Source organism: Marmota flaviventris, chromosome 15, assembly GCF_047511675.1.
Source record: "Marmota flaviventris isolate mMarFla1 chromosome 15, mMarFla1.hap1, whole genome shotgun sequence".
NCBI classification, from domain to species: domain Eukaryota; kingdom Metazoa; phylum Chordata; class Mammalia; order Rodentia; family Sciuridae; genus Marmota; species Marmota flaviventris.
Genome location: NC_092512.1, coordinates 44,631,037 through 44,653,370, shown reverse-complemented (window position 1 = coordinate 44,653,370; position 22,334 = coordinate 44,631,037). Strand labels below are relative to the sequence as shown.

General features: G+C 37.7%; 1 protein-coding gene across 1 annotated transcript in view; it reads left to right on the top strand.

The window, feature by feature from the left end:
* Positions 1-22,334, top strand: part of Necab1 (N-terminal EF-hand calcium binding protein 1) — a 146,106-nt gene that overhangs the window by 116,091 nt on the left and 7,681 nt on the right. The window contains exons 7-10 of the mRNA XM_027952699.2: positions 3,288-3,409; positions 6,237-6,313; positions 10,969-11,022; positions 18,455-18,567. Coding sequence (XP_027808500.2) covers positions 3,288-3,409; positions 6,237-6,313; positions 10,969-11,022; positions 18,455-18,567 — 366 coding nt within the window. The remainder of the gene's footprint in view (positions 1-3,287; positions 3,410-6,236; positions 6,314-10,968; positions 11,023-18,454; positions 18,568-22,334) is intronic.

Sequence of the window (22,334 nt, the reverse complement as noted above, 5' to 3'; positions counted from 1 at the left end):
TCAACAGCTGTCTGTTATAGAAGTACAGAAAAGCTTTAATTTAAAAGTGATCATAAAGCTTCACACAGTTCTATTCTTGTAGCTTGAACATAAAGAAATAATCACCTATTCCTGTGACCACCAAAGTTGCCAGAAAGTTGGTTTCTCTTATGCTTCATGAAAATCCATAGAGATTTAGTTAAAGATTAGAGATTAAACATATATGATTTCTTTTGCTCCATCCCTAATCCTTTCAAAAAATGACATTAAAAGCACCTGGAGGGTTGGGGTTGTAGCTCAGAGGTGGAGTGCTAGTTGTCTAGCCGATGTGAGGGACTGGGTTCGATCCTGAGCACCACATAAAAATAAAATAAAGGTATATGTCCATCTACAACTAAAAATATTTTTTTAAAAAAGCATCTGGATATAAAGCATTATCCCTGAAAAATAAGGACAGAAGAGCCAGAGAAGCAGAAACTTGAAACTGGAAAGAAGATGAATCTGTTGGAAATTGATATAAAACTTTGGAAACCTGAAACTTAAGCAGGTGTTGTAAGAAACAATGCAATGTAGTGGGTATCACAGAAACTCCAGAAAATCTCAAAAATTGGCCATGCCATATGCAACTGAGAGTAAGGTGAAAGGACAGACATGTTGCTAGAAGCTGTATAATCATCGCCCCTCCCCAATCTAAAGAACCCAGGAGCTGTACTATCTCAAGGAGGTAGGCAGATGTAAACCTGGCACAACTGGGACTCAGGGCACAATAATAAAAAGTGAGACCTGGGCTGAATATTTCTCCACTGAACAGTAGATCTGAAACCTCCTATGTTAGTTAGCTTTACATCGCTATGACAAAACACCTGAGAAAATCAACTTCAAAGAAGTTTGGGCTCCCCATTTCAGAGGTTTCAGTCCATGGTCACTTGGTGCTGTCACTTTGGGCCTGTGCTGAAGCAGAACATCAAGGCAGGAAGTGTGGTGGAGCAAAACCGCTCAACTCCTGGCAGCTGAGAAGCAAAGAAGAATGAGAGGGGAAAGGATTGGAACAAAATATAACCTTAAGACAATTCCTCAGAGACCTACTTCCTCCAAAAACTAGACCTCATCTCCTAAATTTTCCACCACTTCCCTGTAATTCAACCAGCTGGGGACCAAGCCTTCAACATATAAATCATAGGGGAACATTCCAGACCTATACTATAATACTTCCTTTGCATGCTCAGCTTCCAAATTATTGATAGGTAGGCTCATGTCCTCCAGTTGGGAGGCTATTCCAAATAATCTATTAATCCAAGAGAAAAGATGTTATGGTACCTTGGATCAGGGTCCCCTGATAAATGGGCCCAGCCAGTCCACTCCATGATGGAGGCTGTGAGTGGGCAATCCCCACCATGCACACAGAGGTCCCAGTCAGCCTTGCTGGTCTTCCCTCTGAAATGTGTGGGGACACAATCAAACGAATCAAACATAAGAAAGAAACAGAGGAAACATATTTTTCAGAGATCAGAGGAAAACTTTCAAAAGAAAATCATCAGTATTCTCAGAAAGCTAATAAGCAATACCACATTTATGAATTCAGGACAGGATGCTTTTTTTTAAAAAAAAAAGACATTCAGAGCACACAAAGGAGCCCTTGGAAATTATCAGTACAATTGCAAAAATGAAATTCTCTGAGGAAGATTTCAGTATAAAAGTATAAAGAAATCTCCACAAAGCAATGAAAAACAGGAAAAAAATAATAAGAAAACTAGAGGGTCAGTCCAAGAGGTCCAATGTTTCCAAAATAGCTTTTCCAAAAAAAAAAAAAAAAAGAAAGAAAGAAATTATAAAATAATGAAAAGTGAGACCTGGGCTGAATATTTCTCCACTGAACAATAAATTATAAAATGATTGAAGGAAAATTCTCAGAATAAGGACATTAGTTTTTAGAATTCTAGAGACAAAGTGTGCAAAAATCCCCAGAGAGAAAAACCGGGTCATATACAACTTATCAAGGAAACACCAGACTTTTCCATAGTGACCTTATAAAGCAATTAAAGGATATTTTTCACCCAAACAAGAGAGTCAACTAAAATAAAAATGGCATACAGGAAAAGGAGGGAGGGTTAATCCAACAGAGTAGAAGAATTGAAGGTTTACTCCCTAGCTGATAGATAATAAAGATTTTTAGATGGGTAAATTAGTATTAGATTTATCTGCCTATAACAGAAAAAAATATTATCTATAGTGACTTAAATACATAAAATTTTATTATTTCCAGCGAAAGCTAGTGAGGGCAGCCTAAGGCAAGCATGGCATCTCTACAGATTTACCATTGATCTTCTTCCTTTTTCACATCTTAAATAAATGTCTTCCATTCTCAAGTTTGCCTTGTGGTCCAAGATTTTGTTGACATTCCAACTGACTTATCTATATTCAAACCGGCAAAGAATAAGGAACAGAAAAAGGCTTTCCTGCCACTGAATCCATCCTTTGAAGCAGCCTTTTTTCCAAGTTCCATGTATATAGCATTGGCCTGAGCTTTATGTATTGAGAAGCTAATAGATAAAGCCTAAAATTAAAAAAAAAAGATGGAAATTTAAGCATGCTATTAGATACTGACAAAAAGGTAAACACCAGAATAAACTTGCTAAAAATTCTTGCCTTTGTGAAAGAAGATAGGGGTAGAGTCTAGGTATAGGAGGAAGGTGCTTTGGTTTGTTGAAATAAGACTTTTAAAATATGTGGATAGAGACTGGGGTTGTATGTAAGTCAGTGGTAGAGCGCTTGTCTTGCATATGTGAGGAATTGGGTTCAATCCTCAGTACCACATAAAAATAAATAAATAAATAAATAAAATATACAAAAAATAAAGTAAAATATGTGGATACATAACATGGATCAAAAATTAAATTAAAAAAATAAATTAAGAAAAGAAAAAACGAAAGGTGTTCTCAATTGAAGCAAAATTCACAGCAACATATGCACAGATACTTTCCCCATTAATGACTTGGGGAAAAGAAAGCTTTACTTAATTTACAAATGAAAACATAAAAAAAAGAAGTTTTACTTAATTTACAAATGAAGACATAGTTTTTACTTAGACTTTTCATTTTAAGAATAAAGAACACCTAGAATTCTGTTCCTTGGGTTCACTTGCTATTGTACTAATTGCCCTGGGTCTCTGGAGTACATCTGCAAACAGAACTTCTCCTAAGCTTTCAGTCTACTAGAAAACCTTTGTGACTGATGCTTGGAATCCTGTTCCTGGAGGAAAAGTGCTGAAGGCCTGACAGTGAGGCTGAATGTTTTCTCTGTTGTCCCAGGCAAGGGCCAGCCAAGCCAGAAGTCCTGTCCATTCAGTGGCCTGGCAAGCGATCGAGCCGTCGGGTCCAGAGACACAACAGCTTCTCCCCCAACAGCCCTCAGTTTAATGTCAGCGGTCCAGGTAATGTGGCCTTTGTTGTTTTTCTGCATTATATTCTACATAATTTACATTTTCTAGTGGATCATTAAACAGACTGTAGAAAAAAAATGGAACACATTCTATCAAATAAGTTTGAAACTGAAGTGGTGAAGGGTGCAGGACATTGAGAAGTGGGTGGATATACTGTCAGATCCTCACAGCTGTGCCTGGGAAGCACACAGAGATGGTGAACAGGGAGGAAATCACTCCTTGGGCTCATACCCCAAAGAGGCGTCCTCTAGTTCTAAGACTCTGACATAGAGAGTCAGAGTCTTTGGGCTCCACCCTAATGTGCTCCTCATCTCCAGGCCTCCCTGAGCATACCCTAAGTTCATTTTAGGGAAGGATGCTTGTCTTCTGTCACATTAGGATTAGTTATAACTGATATTTCTGAAGTTCATAATGCAACATAAGATTTATTGAATTAATATTGACTAATACTAACACTTGTTAGGTTATTACATTTTAAGCATATCATTTTTAATTGTTTTAAAGCAACCTGAAGTAAGAAACTTATGTTGCTAAATACTGGAGTGATTTGTATAAAGTAGGCATACATGCACATTTTTCACTTAAACATGTCATTTTAACACAAATGAATCTTTAAATAACTGCAAACTCAGAAAATAAGTACTAACTATATCCTATATTTATTCTGACTATACTTGAAAGATTTCAGGTTGCTTTCTTGAATACAGTCTTATTTTACCCCAACATCTTATAGATGTTACCCATTGTTCTCCATTTCCCAGCTGGTTGAACCAATGCTCAGAAAGTTAAATGAACTGTCCGAGAGAATATGGAGTATTAGCCCCCTTTTTATTGTGAAACAATCTCAAAATCTCATTGGTTACAACTGCAAATACTTGTTTTGCCTCTCGTGGTCCTGTGGTAGACTGTGATTTGGATTGTGGTCAGCTGGATTTGGCTCCAGACTATAGGTTGAGTTCTGCTCTGCTCTTCACTTAGCCTCTTTCTGGGATAAGTGACAGCTGGAGAGCTTTCACTTCCTACCGGTGTCAGAAACACAAGAAGCCAGGCCAAAACTACACAAGCACATTTAAAACCAGAGTGAGTCTTGTCTGCTAACTTTCCATTGGCCTAACAAGTCACACACCTGTCACAGTAACAATGGGGAGGGAAATGTGTTCTGTCATTGTAGTGGGAGGTACTACAAAGTTGCCTGTGAAGGGTATCATACACATACTTCCACAGCAGGAAAAGAGTGAGGAATTGAGCCAGGCACAGTGGCACATGCCTGTACTCCCAGGAACTCAGGAGGCTGAGGTAGGAGGATTGCAAGCTCAAAGCCAGCCTCAGCAAAAGCAAGACTCTGAGCAACTCAATGAGACCCTGTCTCTAAATAAAATATAAAAAGGCACTGGAGATGTGGTTCAGTGATTAAGGACCCCTGGGTTCAATCTCCAGTACCAAAAAAAAAAAGTGAGGAGTTTGTAACAATAATACAGTCTGCCATGTCTGATTTGAAAATGATGATGCTAGGCTTCTGAGGCAAAACAGATTATTCTTTATATTTTACCATTTGGAAATCGGTGTCAGACTAAAATGTTCTTCCTAGAGACATTTGATATGTCAGCCATCTTAAATCCTTTTTAGGAAGAACCTAGATTGGAATTACATGAACTAATTTGTGAATTAAAAATAAACCTAAATTTTGTTTATACATTTATAACATTTTCTTCAACTGGCCCTCTCCCACCCACCCCCTCTCTAATACTCACTCCTTCGTGGCAGTGCTAATATTCATTCTTGCATTATAATTTATTTAGTGGCCTTTGAGGACTGTTTCCCATGAGAAGTGAGGTAGGAAATTCTGATGTAAAGCTCCACTCCTTTATAATTAAGGTCTTGTCATCATTGCATTTCAAGTTGAAACATGGTTCTTGGATACTTTCCTATACTCTTGGATTCAATCACATGCTCATTTCAAGAAATATTAAATAATATTAATTCAGCAATCCCTTGTGAAAATATTCTAAGTAAGTTGAAATAAGGATACACAAGGGAACCAGGATATTTGTGCAGGGGTTCACACCACACCTCTTCTCTTTGTGCCTTTGCATAATAATGACAATAATAGTAGCCATAGAGTTTCTGTAATGTTGAACCTGGTGCTAGATGCACAAAAATGTATTCTGTATGAATATATATACATACATACATGCACATATGTATGTGCATATATATATATATATATATCACATACATATATGAGTATATATATGAATTTTTAAAAATGAATATAAAGCAATGGTCTCCAGTCTGTTCACTACAGTGTCAAGCTGTGACTAGGGACCAGAGTTCTTGTATACTCAAATTAGTCCCCAGGAAGGAGGCACCAGCTGTCTTGCTCATGTATTTCCTTTGTTTGAAGCAATTCATACCCTCTATGGTCACAGGTGTATTTTTACTGGTTTCTGACAGGGCCCTACAAGTAAGTATACAATTATTTATTGATACTTTCCTTTTTTTCCCAAAAGAGAAACAACTACCTATAGGGTAGTAAAACTGGCTCAGAAGGATTTGTTCTGTTGAACATCAAAGGCCAATACAGACAACAATATTTTTTAAAAAAAGAAAAGAAAAGAAAGAACAGGCTCGTAAAAATGAACCCAGTGAAATGCACAAATCTCTATGAATCAATATCTAAGAAAATACTCACAGGCATACATTTTTTAAATGTGTTTACAAGTCAGTGACATTGCATTCTTCCCTCTGGGTAAAAGGCGAGATAACCAAGCATTTCTACTCTAACATTTAACATACAGCCCTCGTGATTTCTCCCCAGGCTTGCTAGAAGAAGACAACCAGTGGATGACCCAGATCAACAGACTCCAGAAATTAATCGATAGACTGGAAAAGAAGGTGTGTGCTTCTTTTATTTCTTCTCTCTTCTACTTTTCAAGTTATTCTGACCCAGTTTTCCTCATTGCCTCAGTATCCATGGGTGTCTGAAGGATAGAATAACAGGACCCCAGCAACCTCAAGAATGGCTGCTTGGTGATAATTTTGTTGTTGTAATCATGGTGGTTTATTTATTTGTTAAAGCAAATACAGATGCTCACATTAATTCTCCCTCCTCTTCTTGTTGCAGGTTATATTTAAAATAAGATCCAGGGTAGAGAATTAACTAAATCAGCTGCACTTCCTGGTTCTTAGATTATCAAGTGTCCTGGGTAGCTTGAATGATGCTAATGGCAGCTTTTGGAGATGACCTAGTTGAAGTCTTGAAAGTCAATTTGAGTCCTGGAAATGGCTCAAAAATGAGATTCTACACTCGACTTCTAGAAATTTAGCATGTTAATTGGTGATTTTATGTTAAACCTCCACAATAAATAAGAAGTTTAGATGTGATAAAAATCCCTTTAGAAACTAAATAGTTGCTGGCTATTATGATTTTTATTGATTAATTTAGTTCATATCAAGCAATCCTGATAGCATAATAATATACAGTTTTATGGTAGAGGCAGCCTTTGTAAATCAGTAATAAAATGTGTCTTCTGTGAATACTAGGCACCCAGAAAGGAATACTTATGTTTGAGAGAATCACTAACTTTAAAGAATCTATAATATACTTGTTAAAAACAGGCTGTATTCTGAAAGACACAGAGAGAGTTAAAAGATCACTTTTTAAAATGTGTGATAGCACAGAACTTGAATTCATAGCTAATGTTCAGCAAATTCTTGCTGACTGTTGGAGATATGCCAAAGGAATGCAGCAGGTTGCTAACATCTACAGGTGTTCACCTAAGGGAATGGTCACCAAGAACTTGGGAAGGTCTCATGTGCAGAAAAAGTTTAAGTTTTTAACTTTAAAACTGATGAATCAATTAGGAATTTGATTCTAAGCAACAGAAATCACCACTGTAATTTAATGAAACTGAGAATTTTCTGGAAGGATATAGAATTACCCACAGAATCTATAGATAGTCTAGAGACCTGAATTCAGGAAAAGTCTGGAGATAAGCTAACTCCAAAGATCTAGGAAACAAGAAATACTTAACCTCTCAGTTTACCTCCACTGGAATAAGTGAGTTCTAGACACTTCCAATCTGTTGACCTTCTGCTCAAGCCTCCAATTCCCAGGAGCCAGAGTTTGGTCTCACTATGATCTCATGTTGGCCTCTTGTATAGAGGAAGGGAAACACCTTGATTAAAAGTCCTAGAGCACTGGGTGAAATAAAGAAGAGAGCCCACTCAAAGAAAAGCATCATTTAGGTTGGAGTAAGGTTGATTGGCTAAAAAACTGATGAAAAGCTAATACTTTCTTTGGAGAAGTAAAACATTAGTCTACAGTGAAGGCATGAACAGCAGTCAAATAGACCCACTCTGCTCAGAGTCTTTATCTGGGGAAGTAGTGACCAAGAAAGCTGTATGGACAGAGTTTGGCCAGATCATGAGTGGCCTTGAGGAACAACAGAGTCAGGGATGTGGACTTGGTCTTGGAGACAACAAGAGCCATTTATAAGTGACAAACCAAAAAGATCTTTTAGGTAAAAAATTAGGCAGGAAGATGCAAATTGGATGTTTTAAAAATGAAAATAGATTAAAACTAGAGCAGACTAGGTTAAGGGCCCCTGAAACCAGCTTAGACTATAGCATGAAAGAGCAGGTTTGTGCATCTAAATCCTCTGTTCTCAGGAATGGCAATAGCTGGCTCAGATCAAGTTAGTGAGAGAAAAGGAAGGAAGGAAGGAAGGAAGGAAGGAAGGAAGGAAGGAAGGACGGACAGCAGATTTGAAGGATTTGAAGTGAAATTAACAGCACCATTGAATGGGCATGATAGGAACTCAGGGCAGAGTCTAAGGATTTGAGCCTAAATGTCTGGGATAATTATTCCATGAACATAAGCGGGAGAGACAAGTGAGAGATGATTTCTTAGGTCATGAGAAGGCAAACTACTTTTTCAGATTCATTAATTTCAAGGTATAATAAGATACCCAGACAGAAATACCCAGTTAATAGGAAAGAAGCCAGGCTAACAGGTTAAGGTTGTAAATGCTAACTTCACACAGATGAAAACTCAGGTCCTAAGGATGGGAAAGTGTTATGAAAAGGAGATTCTGTCAAACAGTCAGGTGAAGAGCAGGTGAGTATAGAGAGCTCCAGTCTCTCTGACAGGGCATCTTTGTTAAATTTGCATTGGCCACTTATGGAACAAATACCTAAACTGTGAGCTCATTGTAGATCAACACCTCTCCTTTCTTTTTCATTGACATGTGAGTTGAAATGAAAAAACATTGGCTATGAAAATTACTTTTCTAATGTTGGAAGTCCTGGAAACTCAGGACCCCTTTTTGAAGACGAAACCCTATTAAAATATAAAGATTCTGTTGTTATAAATTTCGATTCCTTTAAAGAGTAGCCAAGCCTCTTTTTAAAGGGGTTTTGAAATTCTTGGCAAAAATGCCTTTATTTGGTGTCTGAAATCCATACAGTTACTTTTAAAGAAATGGATCAAACTTAGGTCATAGCTTTTTTCTTTCTTTCTTTTTTTCCAATTCTAAATTCAGGTATTGTCACAGCTCTTTCTTTCCCAGACTTCTGTCTCCCTCCCTTCCTATGAGGAGGTTTTATTCCAAGAACTGTCTGGGAGGCTTGCTAAAAGTACAAGGGGATGGTTTTCAGCCCTGGGCTCCAGCTGTGTGGAGCGCAGCATGAGCCATCTTAACGAGTGAGAAGCAGTCTAAGTCCAGTTTTCTTCTACAACTTATTCTGTACTGTGCCGAATTAGTTTTGTAGAGGAAAACTACCCAATTTTGCCAAACAGTGGCCAAGTGCATGTCATCTCACTGCTGACTGCCTTGTTTCCTACAGTTGTTAGCTCTGGGTTTGATCTCCCCATTAGAAAGCAGTGTGCCTGCAGTGGAACATATGCTGCCTTTTCTGTCCATTAAGTATTTATGACAAATTCTTCCTACACTGTAAACCAAGCCCGATTCCATTCATGTGGCAGAAAAACAACACTTGTTTTTGCCTGCAAGTTTCTTCAGGTTTTCCTTCTATCCTTTCTGGTCTCTGTATTTATGGGCTATCCTGAGGTTCTACCTTAGGTTTTACTTGAATGCTGCAGAAAACTCCTTTAATGTTAAACAAAACAGTGGGAAAGACAACAATAAAACCTCTTCCTTCTTCATGAAGTCTTCAGTGTATCATCGTCAGACCCTAGGACATCCTCACATCAAGGGGAGTAATTAAAGACCTCACACTTACGCCATGTGTTTTAAGCTTTTCTTACCTTAGATCAAAGAAGGTAGAACTGAAAAGTGTACCTGAGATAGTGTCAGGAAAATATCCAGGGAGATTACCATGTCACAGTTTCCATCTGTTGAATGATGTTTTAATATTAAATTCATATTCTATATATCTATATTATTATTTAATTTTTCCTTCATGAAAAAGTTATGACTTAGATAGGCATGAATTCAGCCACTCATTTGTTTGATCTTTATTGAGTATCTACTGGCACTATTCAGACAGTGGGAATATGGCAGTGACCAAAACTGGTTGAATCTTTGGTATCTGGAGAGATAGATGAACAAACAAATATAAGAAACAAGGTAAAATCAGATAAGGGATGCTGTGAAGGAAAAGTATGGCAATAGGATCAAGATGGAAGGTGGAACCCTCAAAGTGAGTGGTCCAAGAAGGTCTCTCTAAGGAGGTTACATTTGAACTGAGATGGGAATGAGAAGCAGCAGTTAGAGGAAGTTCTCAGAATGGAGAATTTAAGGCAGAATGGACAATAAATGTGAATCCCACACAAGTTAAATCACTCACCTAAAGTCCCACCACAGGAGAGCTACACGGTTAGAGCAACATAGCTTCATTATTAACAAGCTATGTTATTCCAGATAGCTTGAATTTCTATAACTTTCAACTGACTTCATTTGAAAGAATTATAGTGCATAATTCTCACTTGGAAGAAATGCTTTACATTCATAGAATGAAGTTCTGTGGTTTCATGGGGGGCACTATTCTTAGCCATTGCTGATCATAGAAGATGCTGAGGTCTTTATTCTCATTTACTTTTTAATTGACTTTCTTTTTTAATAAAGCAATATTTATGCTGTTCTGTAAATACATTATAACAATAGACTAATCATCTATAATGACTTCCCAAGAAATACAGAAATGTGGCAACACTCATAGCCAAAGAAACCACCTGTTAGGTCTAGTCATTCTATTTTTTTTTTTTTAACCTTTCTAAGCTTCGCTTCTCTGTTTTCTTGTACCTCTCTCCTACACTTAGCTCTCTAATGATATCATGGAAGTAAACTTAAAGCAATAATGAGTTGAACATATCTGAAATATATCCTTGCAATTGATAAATGGGCACAAGAAGTCTTCACTGAAACAGCTCAGTTTTTAATATATCAGAATTTTTTCATCTCCTTTCAGAGAATGAGGCTCTTTTGGTTCAATATTGGCCATGAACGAACTACCATATGAATATATGATGTTGATTTCAACTATTTTATTTCTGGTTTTGACCCCTGCATTTTTTCCTCTAACTGAAGGATCTCAAACTGGAACCACTGGAAGAAGAAATTATTGACGGGAATACTAAATCTGTAAGTACATTTCCAGGTCAAAATTTTAGAGATATATATTTTTAAGATACGATTTAACTTCTTCAAAAACTATTTACTATCTCAGTGAAAAACTGAAAAAGTAAGTAACACATGGACATGTTTGATTTTGCATGGCTAAATTGTGATTTGTGGAAATCTAATATGTACTTCAGAAAAGGTCTCAATGAACCGAGTCTTCTGCCCATCTGCTGTAACTCAGAACACAAATGGAGTCTTCAAAGGAAGCCCTGGGGATTCTCAGAAAAGTTTACTAATGGTTACTATCATTAGAATCCTGAACATGTGCACACTTTCCCCTGACATAAGATATTTTTTCACATGATCAGTATTTGTATGAAGACAAGGATGTGGTCTGTGTTAATTCATCAGGAGCCCTGGGTTTTAAAGTGATTGAGTTCAGGGGGGAAGCAAAAATGGGGTGTGGAACACTCATATACCAAGAAGAGCCAGTTTGTGCAATTTATAGACACAGGAACTGCTAATCTTGTGATCATGTGTTTGTTATCATCTCATAGGTCTGAAGGGAGGGAAAACTATACTCTAGTCAAGAAGAAATGACCATGACTTTTCTTTATTGAAAGAGATAATGATCTATTTTTAAATAATTTCCTAACGTGAGACTATTTCCTCTATGTGTGAGGGAGAAAAAAATAATTTCATGGTTGTTTGTAAGAGGTAGCAGCCATGCCATTTGCTGGCCTTGACACAAGGGAGGCCACTGCCACTTCTAAAAGATCAACACATCTATCATTATTGATTCAGTGATACATACATTAAGAAAAATAGAACTAGACAAAGTGTTTTAGTTGCCAATACTGTTTAGAAGCAGGAAGGGATATTCCTTAACTATCTTCAACCATATGTAGAGGTAGAGGTAAAACTAATTATGCTCTTTGGCATTAGATACATAATAACAGTTCTTTTTCTCAGAAATACCAATAAGATATTTGTCAAAAAATATGTATCATTTCATTAGATGTATTACATATGTTACTATCAATCCCTATAAAAATTCTTACACTCAGTTTTCCATTTTTAACTATTATTTCACAGCTAGTACTAATAATTGTACACCACTAAATATTTAGAGACCAGTCTTGGTGCCAAAAACCAGTTTTACAATTTATTGACTGTAGAGATTATTCCTTTTCCATTACTGAATGCCTGAGAATTTGAAAAACAAATTCCACATTAGAAAGCAAAAATAAATCTGCATTACATTTGGGGGTTTGAGGGTCTTGGGAGTACCAGAGATTGAACTCAGGGACACTCAACCACTGAGCCACATCCCCAGCTCTATTTTGTATTTTATTTAAACAGTGAGTTGCTTAGCACCTCACATTTGTTGAGGCTGGCATTGAACTCTCCATCCTCCTGTCTCACTATCCAAAGCTGCTGGGATTACAGGCATGTACCACCATGCCCGGCAACATTTTGTTTCTTAAAAGCTAATCTTCACTGAGCTTTTACTATGTGCCAATTTGAGGCTGACCACCCCCACACACACCTCACTTAATCCTCTCAGTGGCTGACTGAGGTGCTGTTATGGTTGACCTCAGTTTATAGATGAAGAAATTAAAATCCAGAGAGGCTTGAATACTAGAGCTGAGCCCCAGCTGTCCAACAGCTACACTCATCACCCCCTCGTCTCACTTTCTACCCAAGTGTTCAGTAGATTTCTAGCCACTCAAGTGCAGTGCAGTTGCTCTTTGCTAGTGAAGTTGCCAACTAACAGGATAGTTCCATGAGATTTCCCAAATGAGAGCAGATCAGTAAGCTTGTTTGAACACATAGTGAAAGTCCTGAACCCTAGCAGCTGCCATACCTAGTGTTTTGAACAATGAACCATTATATAATGATGAGTCTAGGATATGATTTATTTTCTTAAGCCCACTTATTTTTCCTTTCCTCAGCACAGAAAAAGGGAAGTGACACTTACTGCAAACCTGTTACGGACAAGATCTTTGTATACATTATTCTATCTAATCTTCCCAGACTTTGTGCTATAAATGCCACTATTTCAATTTTATGTATCAGAAGACTTAAGATGAAAGATTAAGTAACTTGTTCAAGATAAAAGTGAAGCCAATTCTTTTTAAGTTATACCTCTTGCTCTTGAGAAATAAAATAGGAGAGAAAGGATGAGATGCTGGGGATAGATAGAAATTGTGCAGTGCCCTTGAGTTTTCAGGGCCACCTCAAATTGTCTTCTAGAATGAATAAATACATAAAATTAATTACACAATCGTAGTTGATGGTGAAAAGCAAAAGAATCTTTTATTTCTTTGTTCCACAAATAACTTGAACCACCACCTATGTGCCAGGTCTGGTGAGAGGATCTGCAGGTAAAATGGTAAATATTATGGTCTGGGAAACAAACTAAAAGGAAATACAGGCAATTAAAAAAGAATCTGTACTAAAATGTGATGAAAATTGCTATGGAGAGGTATAGCTTTGCACAGCAGGAAGACACAATCTAAACTAGGGGTCCAGAGAATGCTTTCAGAAACCAGAAAGAATATGTGGGATTTTTGAAAAATGATATATAGGTATGTGTATGTATAACATTGACTTGTTCTAACATTGTACCAAAAGAACACTATAGTGATATATAAAACTGTAAAAATGTTCCAAATTATTAAAAGTACGTATATTATAAAGACCACAACTTTGTTGCTTCACAATATTATTTTTGCTATAGCCTAATAGGAAATAAACATACATAAGGGAGAAATCTGAATCCGAAGGTCCCTAAGCCATGATTTTAATACTTGTTGAAAATTTAGGGATAGTTTATAGTCTTGAAGATGTCAAGCAGTAAGCAGTAGGTATGAATCAACTAGAGGTAAAGGTGAGTTTCTTAAAGGAATCCCTCCAACCAGAACAATCACTGGGGTCTAGCCAGTTGATCTACCTAGATCTTTTCTGCCTATTTCCATTGTGTGCCTTGTATGGCACTTCTTACCAAAGAACTCTTGGGACATGATGATCACTTTCCAGATATGTTCTATATTCAAAAGGAGTTTTTAAAAGTCATGATGATTTTAAGCAAGGTTCAAGCACATTCTTGTGCTTTTCAGAAACTCAAACTTTTCTTTACACATTGCTGTCTACACTAAAAGAGTTTATCACTGGTACAAGTCTGTCTACAAATCTAATATTTATTGGTGCCTCACGACCCTTATCAAGCCAGTATATAATGTCTTGTGAAGTTAACTAATTCCACCATAGCCCTTAAGTGTTTGGGGCTATTGCCAGCTAACATATTGGGGGCTATAAAAACATGGTCTTACTTTGCAATATTTGTTAAAAGATTCAGTTAGAAGCTACAGGAAAGGTTGTGATAACTCTGAAGACATACTTGGAACACAATTTTAAGTGTAGTAAATAAAGCCAGTAACATAAAAAAAAAGTAAGTTGCATTTAAGATATCTGTCTTCCAAGATTAAAACAAGTGACATTTCCTGAAAAATGCAGATGCCTTATGCTAATGGCAAGTACAATTCTGCAAACACAGATTAAGCTCAAGAAATTCCAAGCATTTCATCATATTTCCAGTGCAACAAATTTCCATAAGGTAAACAATAAAGGTATACTACCCTTCTATAGCAGAGAAGCAAAAATGTAGCATCATGAAAGAATATCTTACCATGGAAGAGTGCTCTGGGATACCAGAGCACTGGTATCTTGGGATACCAGATTTTGATAAGCTTTCAGGCTGTATATTTGACAAAGGAGATATTCCAAAATGCCAATAAGACAGCAGGATTCTTTCCCTGTATCTCCCAACCTCATAACCCACAACTCAAAAGGCTCTGCTTGTGGGCTGGGTTTGTGGCTCAGTGGCAGAGTGCTCGCCTAGCATGTGCAAGGCCCTGGGTTCGATCCTCATAAAAATAAATAAATAAAGGTATTGTGTACAACTATAACTAAAAAATAAATATTAATAAAAAGGCTCCATTTATAAAAAGTCAAACTTAGGCAGGTTATCTGTGCCTCACAAATTTATGTCTTGTGTAAAAATCTGAGGAATGGAAGGCAGAGATATGACTTGTTTAGGATGCAAAGTAAAATCTAGAAGCCAAGTGTTTAAATTTTCCAAATCATACTCTCAACAATATGTGTAAATGAGAAAATCAGTTAGCTATTGCTGTATAATAACCCACCCTAAACATTTTTATGGCTTAAAACAATAACCACAATTTCGAAGGTTAAAAATCTAACCTGAGATCAATGGGATGGTTCATATGATTTCAATAGCCTCTTTTAGGTATCTATAGTCAGCTGCACATCGGTTTTGCTGATCTTGATGGAGTTTTCTCATATATGTAGGGTCTCTGGTCTGCTCTGTGTGGTTGTTAATTCTCTAGTACCAGGGTTGGCAAATAGCAGCCTACCACCTGTTTTTGTCCATAAAGTTATATTGGAATTCAACCATGCCCATTTGTTTATATACTGTCACACTACAAAAGCAGATCCATATCATTACAACAGGAAACAGGTAATATTTACTATCTATCCATTTCCAGAAAAAGTTTCCTGATCCCTCTTCTGGCAGGTGTTGTTCACATGACAGTCTCAGAGATCCGAGAAAGAGGAGAAACTAATAGGTCTCTTGGACACTAAACTTGAAACTGGAACACTGTCAGTTCTGCTACACTCTATCAGCCAAAGCCATTTAGAAAGCTAACCCAGATCTAAGGGGTGGGGGTAGAATCCATGTCTTAATGACAGAAGCAGGAAATTCACACTTCAAAGGGCTTGGGTTCAACTCTCTGAATATTAAATGATTCCGGCCATTTTTACAGCCCATCTCATGGATCACATAAGTATTGCCTTCAGATTAAAGGAATTATGGTGGTTTGGTGGATATATTTATATATCTCATTAGGAAAGCCCATGAGAACCAGCTGTATCATTATTAATCACAAATGCCTAACTAAGAAATCTGTGCTGATTTCTTTGCAAAGGACATATTCACATTATTTTTGCAGAGATTAACTTTAACTCTGCTTAGTTCTTAATATTAAAACCCAGGGCTTGGGAGAGTTTACACGGGGGCAGATTGTTTACCACCAAACATTAGGAGATAATTATAGGCTTGTATTTTCTGGATCTTAATCCCTGATCCTGAAAGAAAATTAAACAAAGCTTAGTTAACTTGTTGAACCCATCCAAGTAGAATTTGGAAATAAATGGATCCAAACACAGAGAATGGTTCTGATACAACAAAAGTTTGTTCCTTGTCTAATAAACAGCCCACAAAATAATTCAGAGCTCCCAAGGTCCTCTGATCTGTGGCTAGCCCATCCCTCAGTTAGATCTTCATCCATCCAGCAAAAAGGAAAGAAAAGAATACAGATGAGGCTCTCATCCTTACATCTTGGCTCAACGGTAGCACACAGTATGTCTGGTGACCAGATTACAATCAAACAATTACATTATTATTTGCTGGGAAGGATGTAATACAGAGTCCAGCAGCACACCTAAAGAAGAATGAGCATACTTGGAATCTGACACGTTGCACCTTCTGATCACCAAATATTCATTTGCATCCCTCTTTTCACATATAGAGCACATACAGACCCCTCCTCGAGGGAGATCACCCAAAGTTTCCTACTGTTACTGTTTCTAGCTCAAAATCTAGTCTTTGGATGATGTTTAATCTTCTTTGTAAGGTTAGGATGCAGTCCCTTGAGGTCTGACAAACTAATGAAGAACAAGGTAAGTTATCCCTCCCCACAACACACACACACACATACAGAGAGAGAGAGAGAGAGAGAGAGAGAGAGAGAGAATACACTATGATAAAACTGGGCCATGATGAATTTCATAAAAACTACCATTCAGAAAAGGGATGAATGGGAAACAGAGCATTCACTGGTTGATTGCAATGATGAATTCATGCTGGGAAGGTATTTTTCAGTGGGGAGTTCTCTGATTAGACACTGGATCTCTATTCTGGGAGGACCCCTGCTGCATTGTTCTTACTGCCAAAGATTCTTCCTGGTGCATTATCCTCCATGACCATCTGAAACAGCCCACTGGGGAGAACTACCCCTCTTGGTGGTGGTGGGGATGCTTTATTCATAGCCAACTTACTGCTCATATATACCCAGGGACCCAAACATAATATTAAGGCATGAACAGACAAAGAATTCTAAGATTGAGCTCAATCTTTAACAACACAGTCATCTCAAAAATTTGGTATACTTCTGGTCAATTTGCAATTTACCACACCTAATGTTATTACTTAAGTTTTCTGGCCTGGTTTATTCTTTTACTAAGCCCTTTGAGGATGAGATTCTATCTTGATCCATCACCCAGAACCCAACACCTACTTACCTGTCACAAAGTGGAAACATTTGTTGAAATGCACCGCATGCCTAACATAGTGACTGCAGTAAAAATGGTGTTCAACAAATAGCTATTAACATGAAGTGATAAATTCACTGAAATTGGAGATAATAGGCCAGGGGTTTATGCTAGCTCTTTTGCTAAATGGCTGATAATACCTTGAAAGTGATTTTCTTTATATTCAAGATTTGCATTGTTGTTTTTATTTTTTTTACTTTTGTGATTGATGCCAATTCTTATACTTATTTGTACTTTCATATTTTTTTTCCAAACCTTGAAGAAAAAGAAAGGGCTAATGTTGAAATCTAAAATTCCATTAGAAGTACCCAGGCAGATCTTTAGGCAAATCTTCAAACTACAATTGCTGTAATGGTAATAGGATGTTATGGAAACAGGTGGCATCCAACCCAATGTGATCCATTAAACAGGGCCTCTATGTAATGTCATGGCATTTTGAACAGGACCTCTTGTAAGTGGGTTATATGTTTGAGAACCCTGTTAATAGTTGATGCACCATTGCAAATGCATCAGTAAACACTTGTTTTTGAAATTTGATTGTTGGTGATGATTGTTACAATATGTCTAATATCATAAAATCCAAGAAGCTGGAACTATGCAGCATACAATAGGATTTCTCTGTTTATTTACACAAGTGACTCTAGGCCAATGTTTACATCCTCGCTGCACATTAGAACTTAGATAACTTTTTAAAATATCAGTGCCTGGGTCCCATTCCAGAAATTCTGATATAAAAGTAATTTTAAAATCTTCCCAATGATCCTAATTGCATCACTGCTTTTAAAAGGAAAATGCATTATTTCTTTACCTTCTGTTACTAAAGGCAAGAAAAAATCCCCCTATATTACAGCCTTGTTATAATTTTTTACTGCCATCCATTGTTCCCCTTACCTAAAACACTCATGGTCATGAGCTTCCTCAGTCACACTTTTGCATGATGGTTGTTGGCTTTGTGAGGAAGGTAGGATGGACATCAGGGGTCAGCTTGAATGAGGCTCTGACAGCCACCTCAGTAACCTCTCCCTTTCCTCACCAGCATATCATGCTCGTGCAGCGTCAGATGTCTGTGATAGAAGAGGATTTGGAAGAATTCCAGCTGGCTCTGAAACACTACGTGGAGAGTGCTTCCGCCCAGAGTGGCTGCTTGCGGTAAGTGCCCCTGCACAGGACCTTGACTGACCCTGCCCAGCCAGGTGAAAGCTTTTCCCACTTTAGATGAGGGTGCAGCCCAGAATACAAGCATTTTAAAATCTTTATTTTAAATTATGCTGAGTCTCCAGCCCTCTGGGTAATGCCCTTTGCAGAGTTTAACTGGGTATTTTCTTTTTGATCATTGGACCCTGCTTTGATTTAATCATTAAGGGCATCAAGGGACATCAGATGGAGAACTATTTGAATGAGGAGTTTCAAATAGACTGAAATTCAGCCAACATTCATTTAACTTCACCTCTGTAGATGTGGTCTCAACTCGGAGGCATCAAGCCTTGAATGTAGCATGCCCTGTGGATTCATGACTATTTCCACCATCGTGAAATTGCAGGGGTCTCTGAGGCCATGCAAGAGGCCCAGGGAGAGGGAAGCAGACTGTGTGGGGGAGAAAGAGAGTAGATCTTGATTATTTCACAAAAGCAGCAGTGGCTTTTTCCTTTCTTCTTTCCACGGCCACTACTCAGCTCAGGCTTCTGTTATCTGAGGCTACTAAAATATACTATCACTCATCTTGAGTTTTTCTATTCCAATCAGCCCAATAAACAGCTACTAAAATAATTTCCCAGAAGCAGTTACAGTATTTCCTTAATCAGGAACCTGCAGTGACTCTCAAACGAATATTAGACTCTTATCAAATGCTGTTTGTCCTGACCTTATGTTTACCCCGTCCACAGACCCAGGAATCCATATCACTGCCATCAATTGTTCCCCTTACCTAAAACACTCTGTCTTACCTATACCTGTGTGGCTGACTATTGACTTTCCAGCATAATCTGTTCATTCTTACTGTGCCTTAGATCTGGTCACTCACCCTACCAGAGTTGTGCACCCAGCTGCAGGTCTCTGTAGGCCTGTGCTCTGTCTGCAGCTCAGAATACTGCCCCAACTCACCTGCATTTAGAAAACTTCCTCACCCAAATTTATCCCTACCTTGTGAGCCTGTTAAACCGCATTTCATAATTCTCTTCAAATATTGCTTGGGGGAAGCTTTTCAGCAGATGTGTGTTTATGTGGGTGTGCATCTGAGTGTGTGTGCATATAAACACATACTTTCTGTCTCTGGGTGCTTTTCTTTTCTTTCCGGTGATTAATTATATTTTATTCATACTACAGCAGAATACTTTCCCAGCTAAGAAATCTGGCTCTGGAATTAAACATAGGATTGCCCTAGTTTTGTGATTTGGGAAAATATCCTTCTTGGCTCTCAGCCTCAGTTTTCTCATGAAGAGCCCCATGAGATGGCTGTGAGCATGGAGAGAGATAGTCCATGTGCTCAGTTCCATGCCTCCCACCACTGAAGACATGGAACATGAGCAGGGTCACTGTACTGTTGTTTCTGTGCTGATCCCTCTGAGTATTTTCTCAGTGTCATTAACAGCTCCCATCACCCCAGCAGTCCTTTTATTACAAGACACAGGAAATTCTGAGCTTCCATTATTGTGTTATCCTACTTCACATCAGTCTCAGAATGTCACAAATGAAAAACCACAATTCTAGTCCTTTTAGTTAAGTAACTAGATATTTACCAATGTGGACATACATACAGTTTTTAAAATCAAATATTTGGAAAATGCAAAAGGAGGCCATGTATACTTTCCACAGTGTAAAGTGCAAAAAGCAGAATTCAGTAAACTCTCTTTTGGTTAGTAAGGATATGAAGAAGGTAAGTTCTTTTCAGTGTATCGCAGTCTCCAGGGATTGATGAGATGTTTTACAATTATAAAAAGGGCACAAGATTCATTTTTTAAGGTTCAAAGGTACTGTATTAATGTGTGTTGGGAACATGACCTGAAGTCACCAGAATGGCCCCAGGGAGAGGAAAACAGACTGTGGGAGTATGAGAGAGTAGATAGATTTCTGCTGCCTGCTGCAAACTCGGTCCTCTCAATAACCATGAAAAATTGCTCCATCAGCTCCTGCTGTGAAGGAGAGGGAAAGAGAGCATCCTTTTCCTGTAAGATAAATTGACTCAGCTTCTCCTTTTCCTTTGCAAAACTGGTTTGTTTCTTAATGGTTCTCCATTCACTTCTTATTGCTGATGCTTCAGCTAATTTTCCTTTGACTGGAATTACTAGAGTGTAGACTATCAGATGGAATGAGCATCAGAGAATTACCATACACAATGGAATACGTGGGGAACACATTATGCCAGTGTGCCTGTCTAAAGTTAAGTTTTCAGCTGTCCCAGTTAATCAAATTCCATACCCTACCTGTATCAATTGATGAAAAGTCAAGTGCCATTCATGCCATCAGTTGTGCTTCATGGGCCCCATTCAGTTGCCTTGTATTTAGCCAACAAAATAAAGCTCGGTGGATTATCAGAGTTTTGCAGTTTCTTCTCTCATAGTATTTAGCTTAGTCTCACCATGGTTAGACATGGAATGCTGCCATCATATACAATAGAAATTATGTAGGACTTACAAGATTTGGCATCTTGTATCCATTGACTTAAGTCTTCCCAGCAATCATCAGAGGTATATATTCCATCTAGCTTAGAAGGAAACAGAGCTCATGTGTGTTAAACAAGTTGCCCAAGTTTGTCTGACTTTGAAACCTAATACTTGTCAACATTTGGTCATCTTTAAATATTCTTAAACTGTGGTAGAATACACTATATCCTTCCTGTCCCAATCACTACAAGGTCTTGCTTTCTTAAATTTAGGCAAATGAATTAGAGACATTTTTGCCTCTTACATATTTGACTAGGAGACTTGGATGTTTGAGAATTGACAGAAGCTTTGTCATAATAGTCAGTTGAGGTTTTAGAAAGCTGTTAGTGAAAGATTTCAGCACAGAAGCACATCATTTGTATGAACCAGTGTATAACACACACAGACATGTGTCATATGTGTGCACACATACACACACAAACACACACACACACACACACACAAATCTGATGCTGTTCATCACTTATTTTGTAATCACTAAAGCTGTTCAATCCCTGTTTTGGTGTTGAGGAAATGTGGTATACATGGTATACTTCTTAAAACCAGCTTGACACCAGAAAATGAAAGTTTATGCTTTCAAAGATCTTAGAATCTAATCTCCATTTATGAAGGCAGTGAACAATGAAAACCATGTTCTTGTACTAAAGTTTCATAATTGCTAGACAAAATGATTTCCATAGTCACTCTCAGCTAAAAAGTTCTAGAACTTGAATGTGTTCAAAATTTCATGTCATGAATGTGGATTATATTGTACCAACCAACCCTGAGACATCCTTAAAGAACTAATGGGTGTGCATAAAACAATTAACCATTCATCAGTAGGTAGATAAAATAAACTGGTGACCTGAGCTTGATATGGAGAAGTGAGGAGAGTGTCCTATTGTCTTTTCTTCATTAGTTAGGCCCTGTGAATTTAGGTAGGGCACACACACAGATAGGAGGCAGGTGAGAGGAAGGGGAGGGTCCTATAAGCCTCATAAAACCATTAGCACAGATGAGGAAACAGGTTGAGTAATGGGTTTGAGGTGACATAGCTAATCAGCAGTGAAGAGTGGTAGTTCCGTTGGGCCATTCTTTGAACCATTACCATATCACACTGTGATATCTTTAATCCTTCAAAAACTTCATTATGATAAAATTTTGTGAATTTCTTACAGTCTCATGGCTAGTCCAGAAAATGAAAGTTTCAGATAGTATGGTAAGTGGGTTTTTCAGTGTAATAAGTTAGTTTTCAGAGGCAACCGAAGATCTGAAATG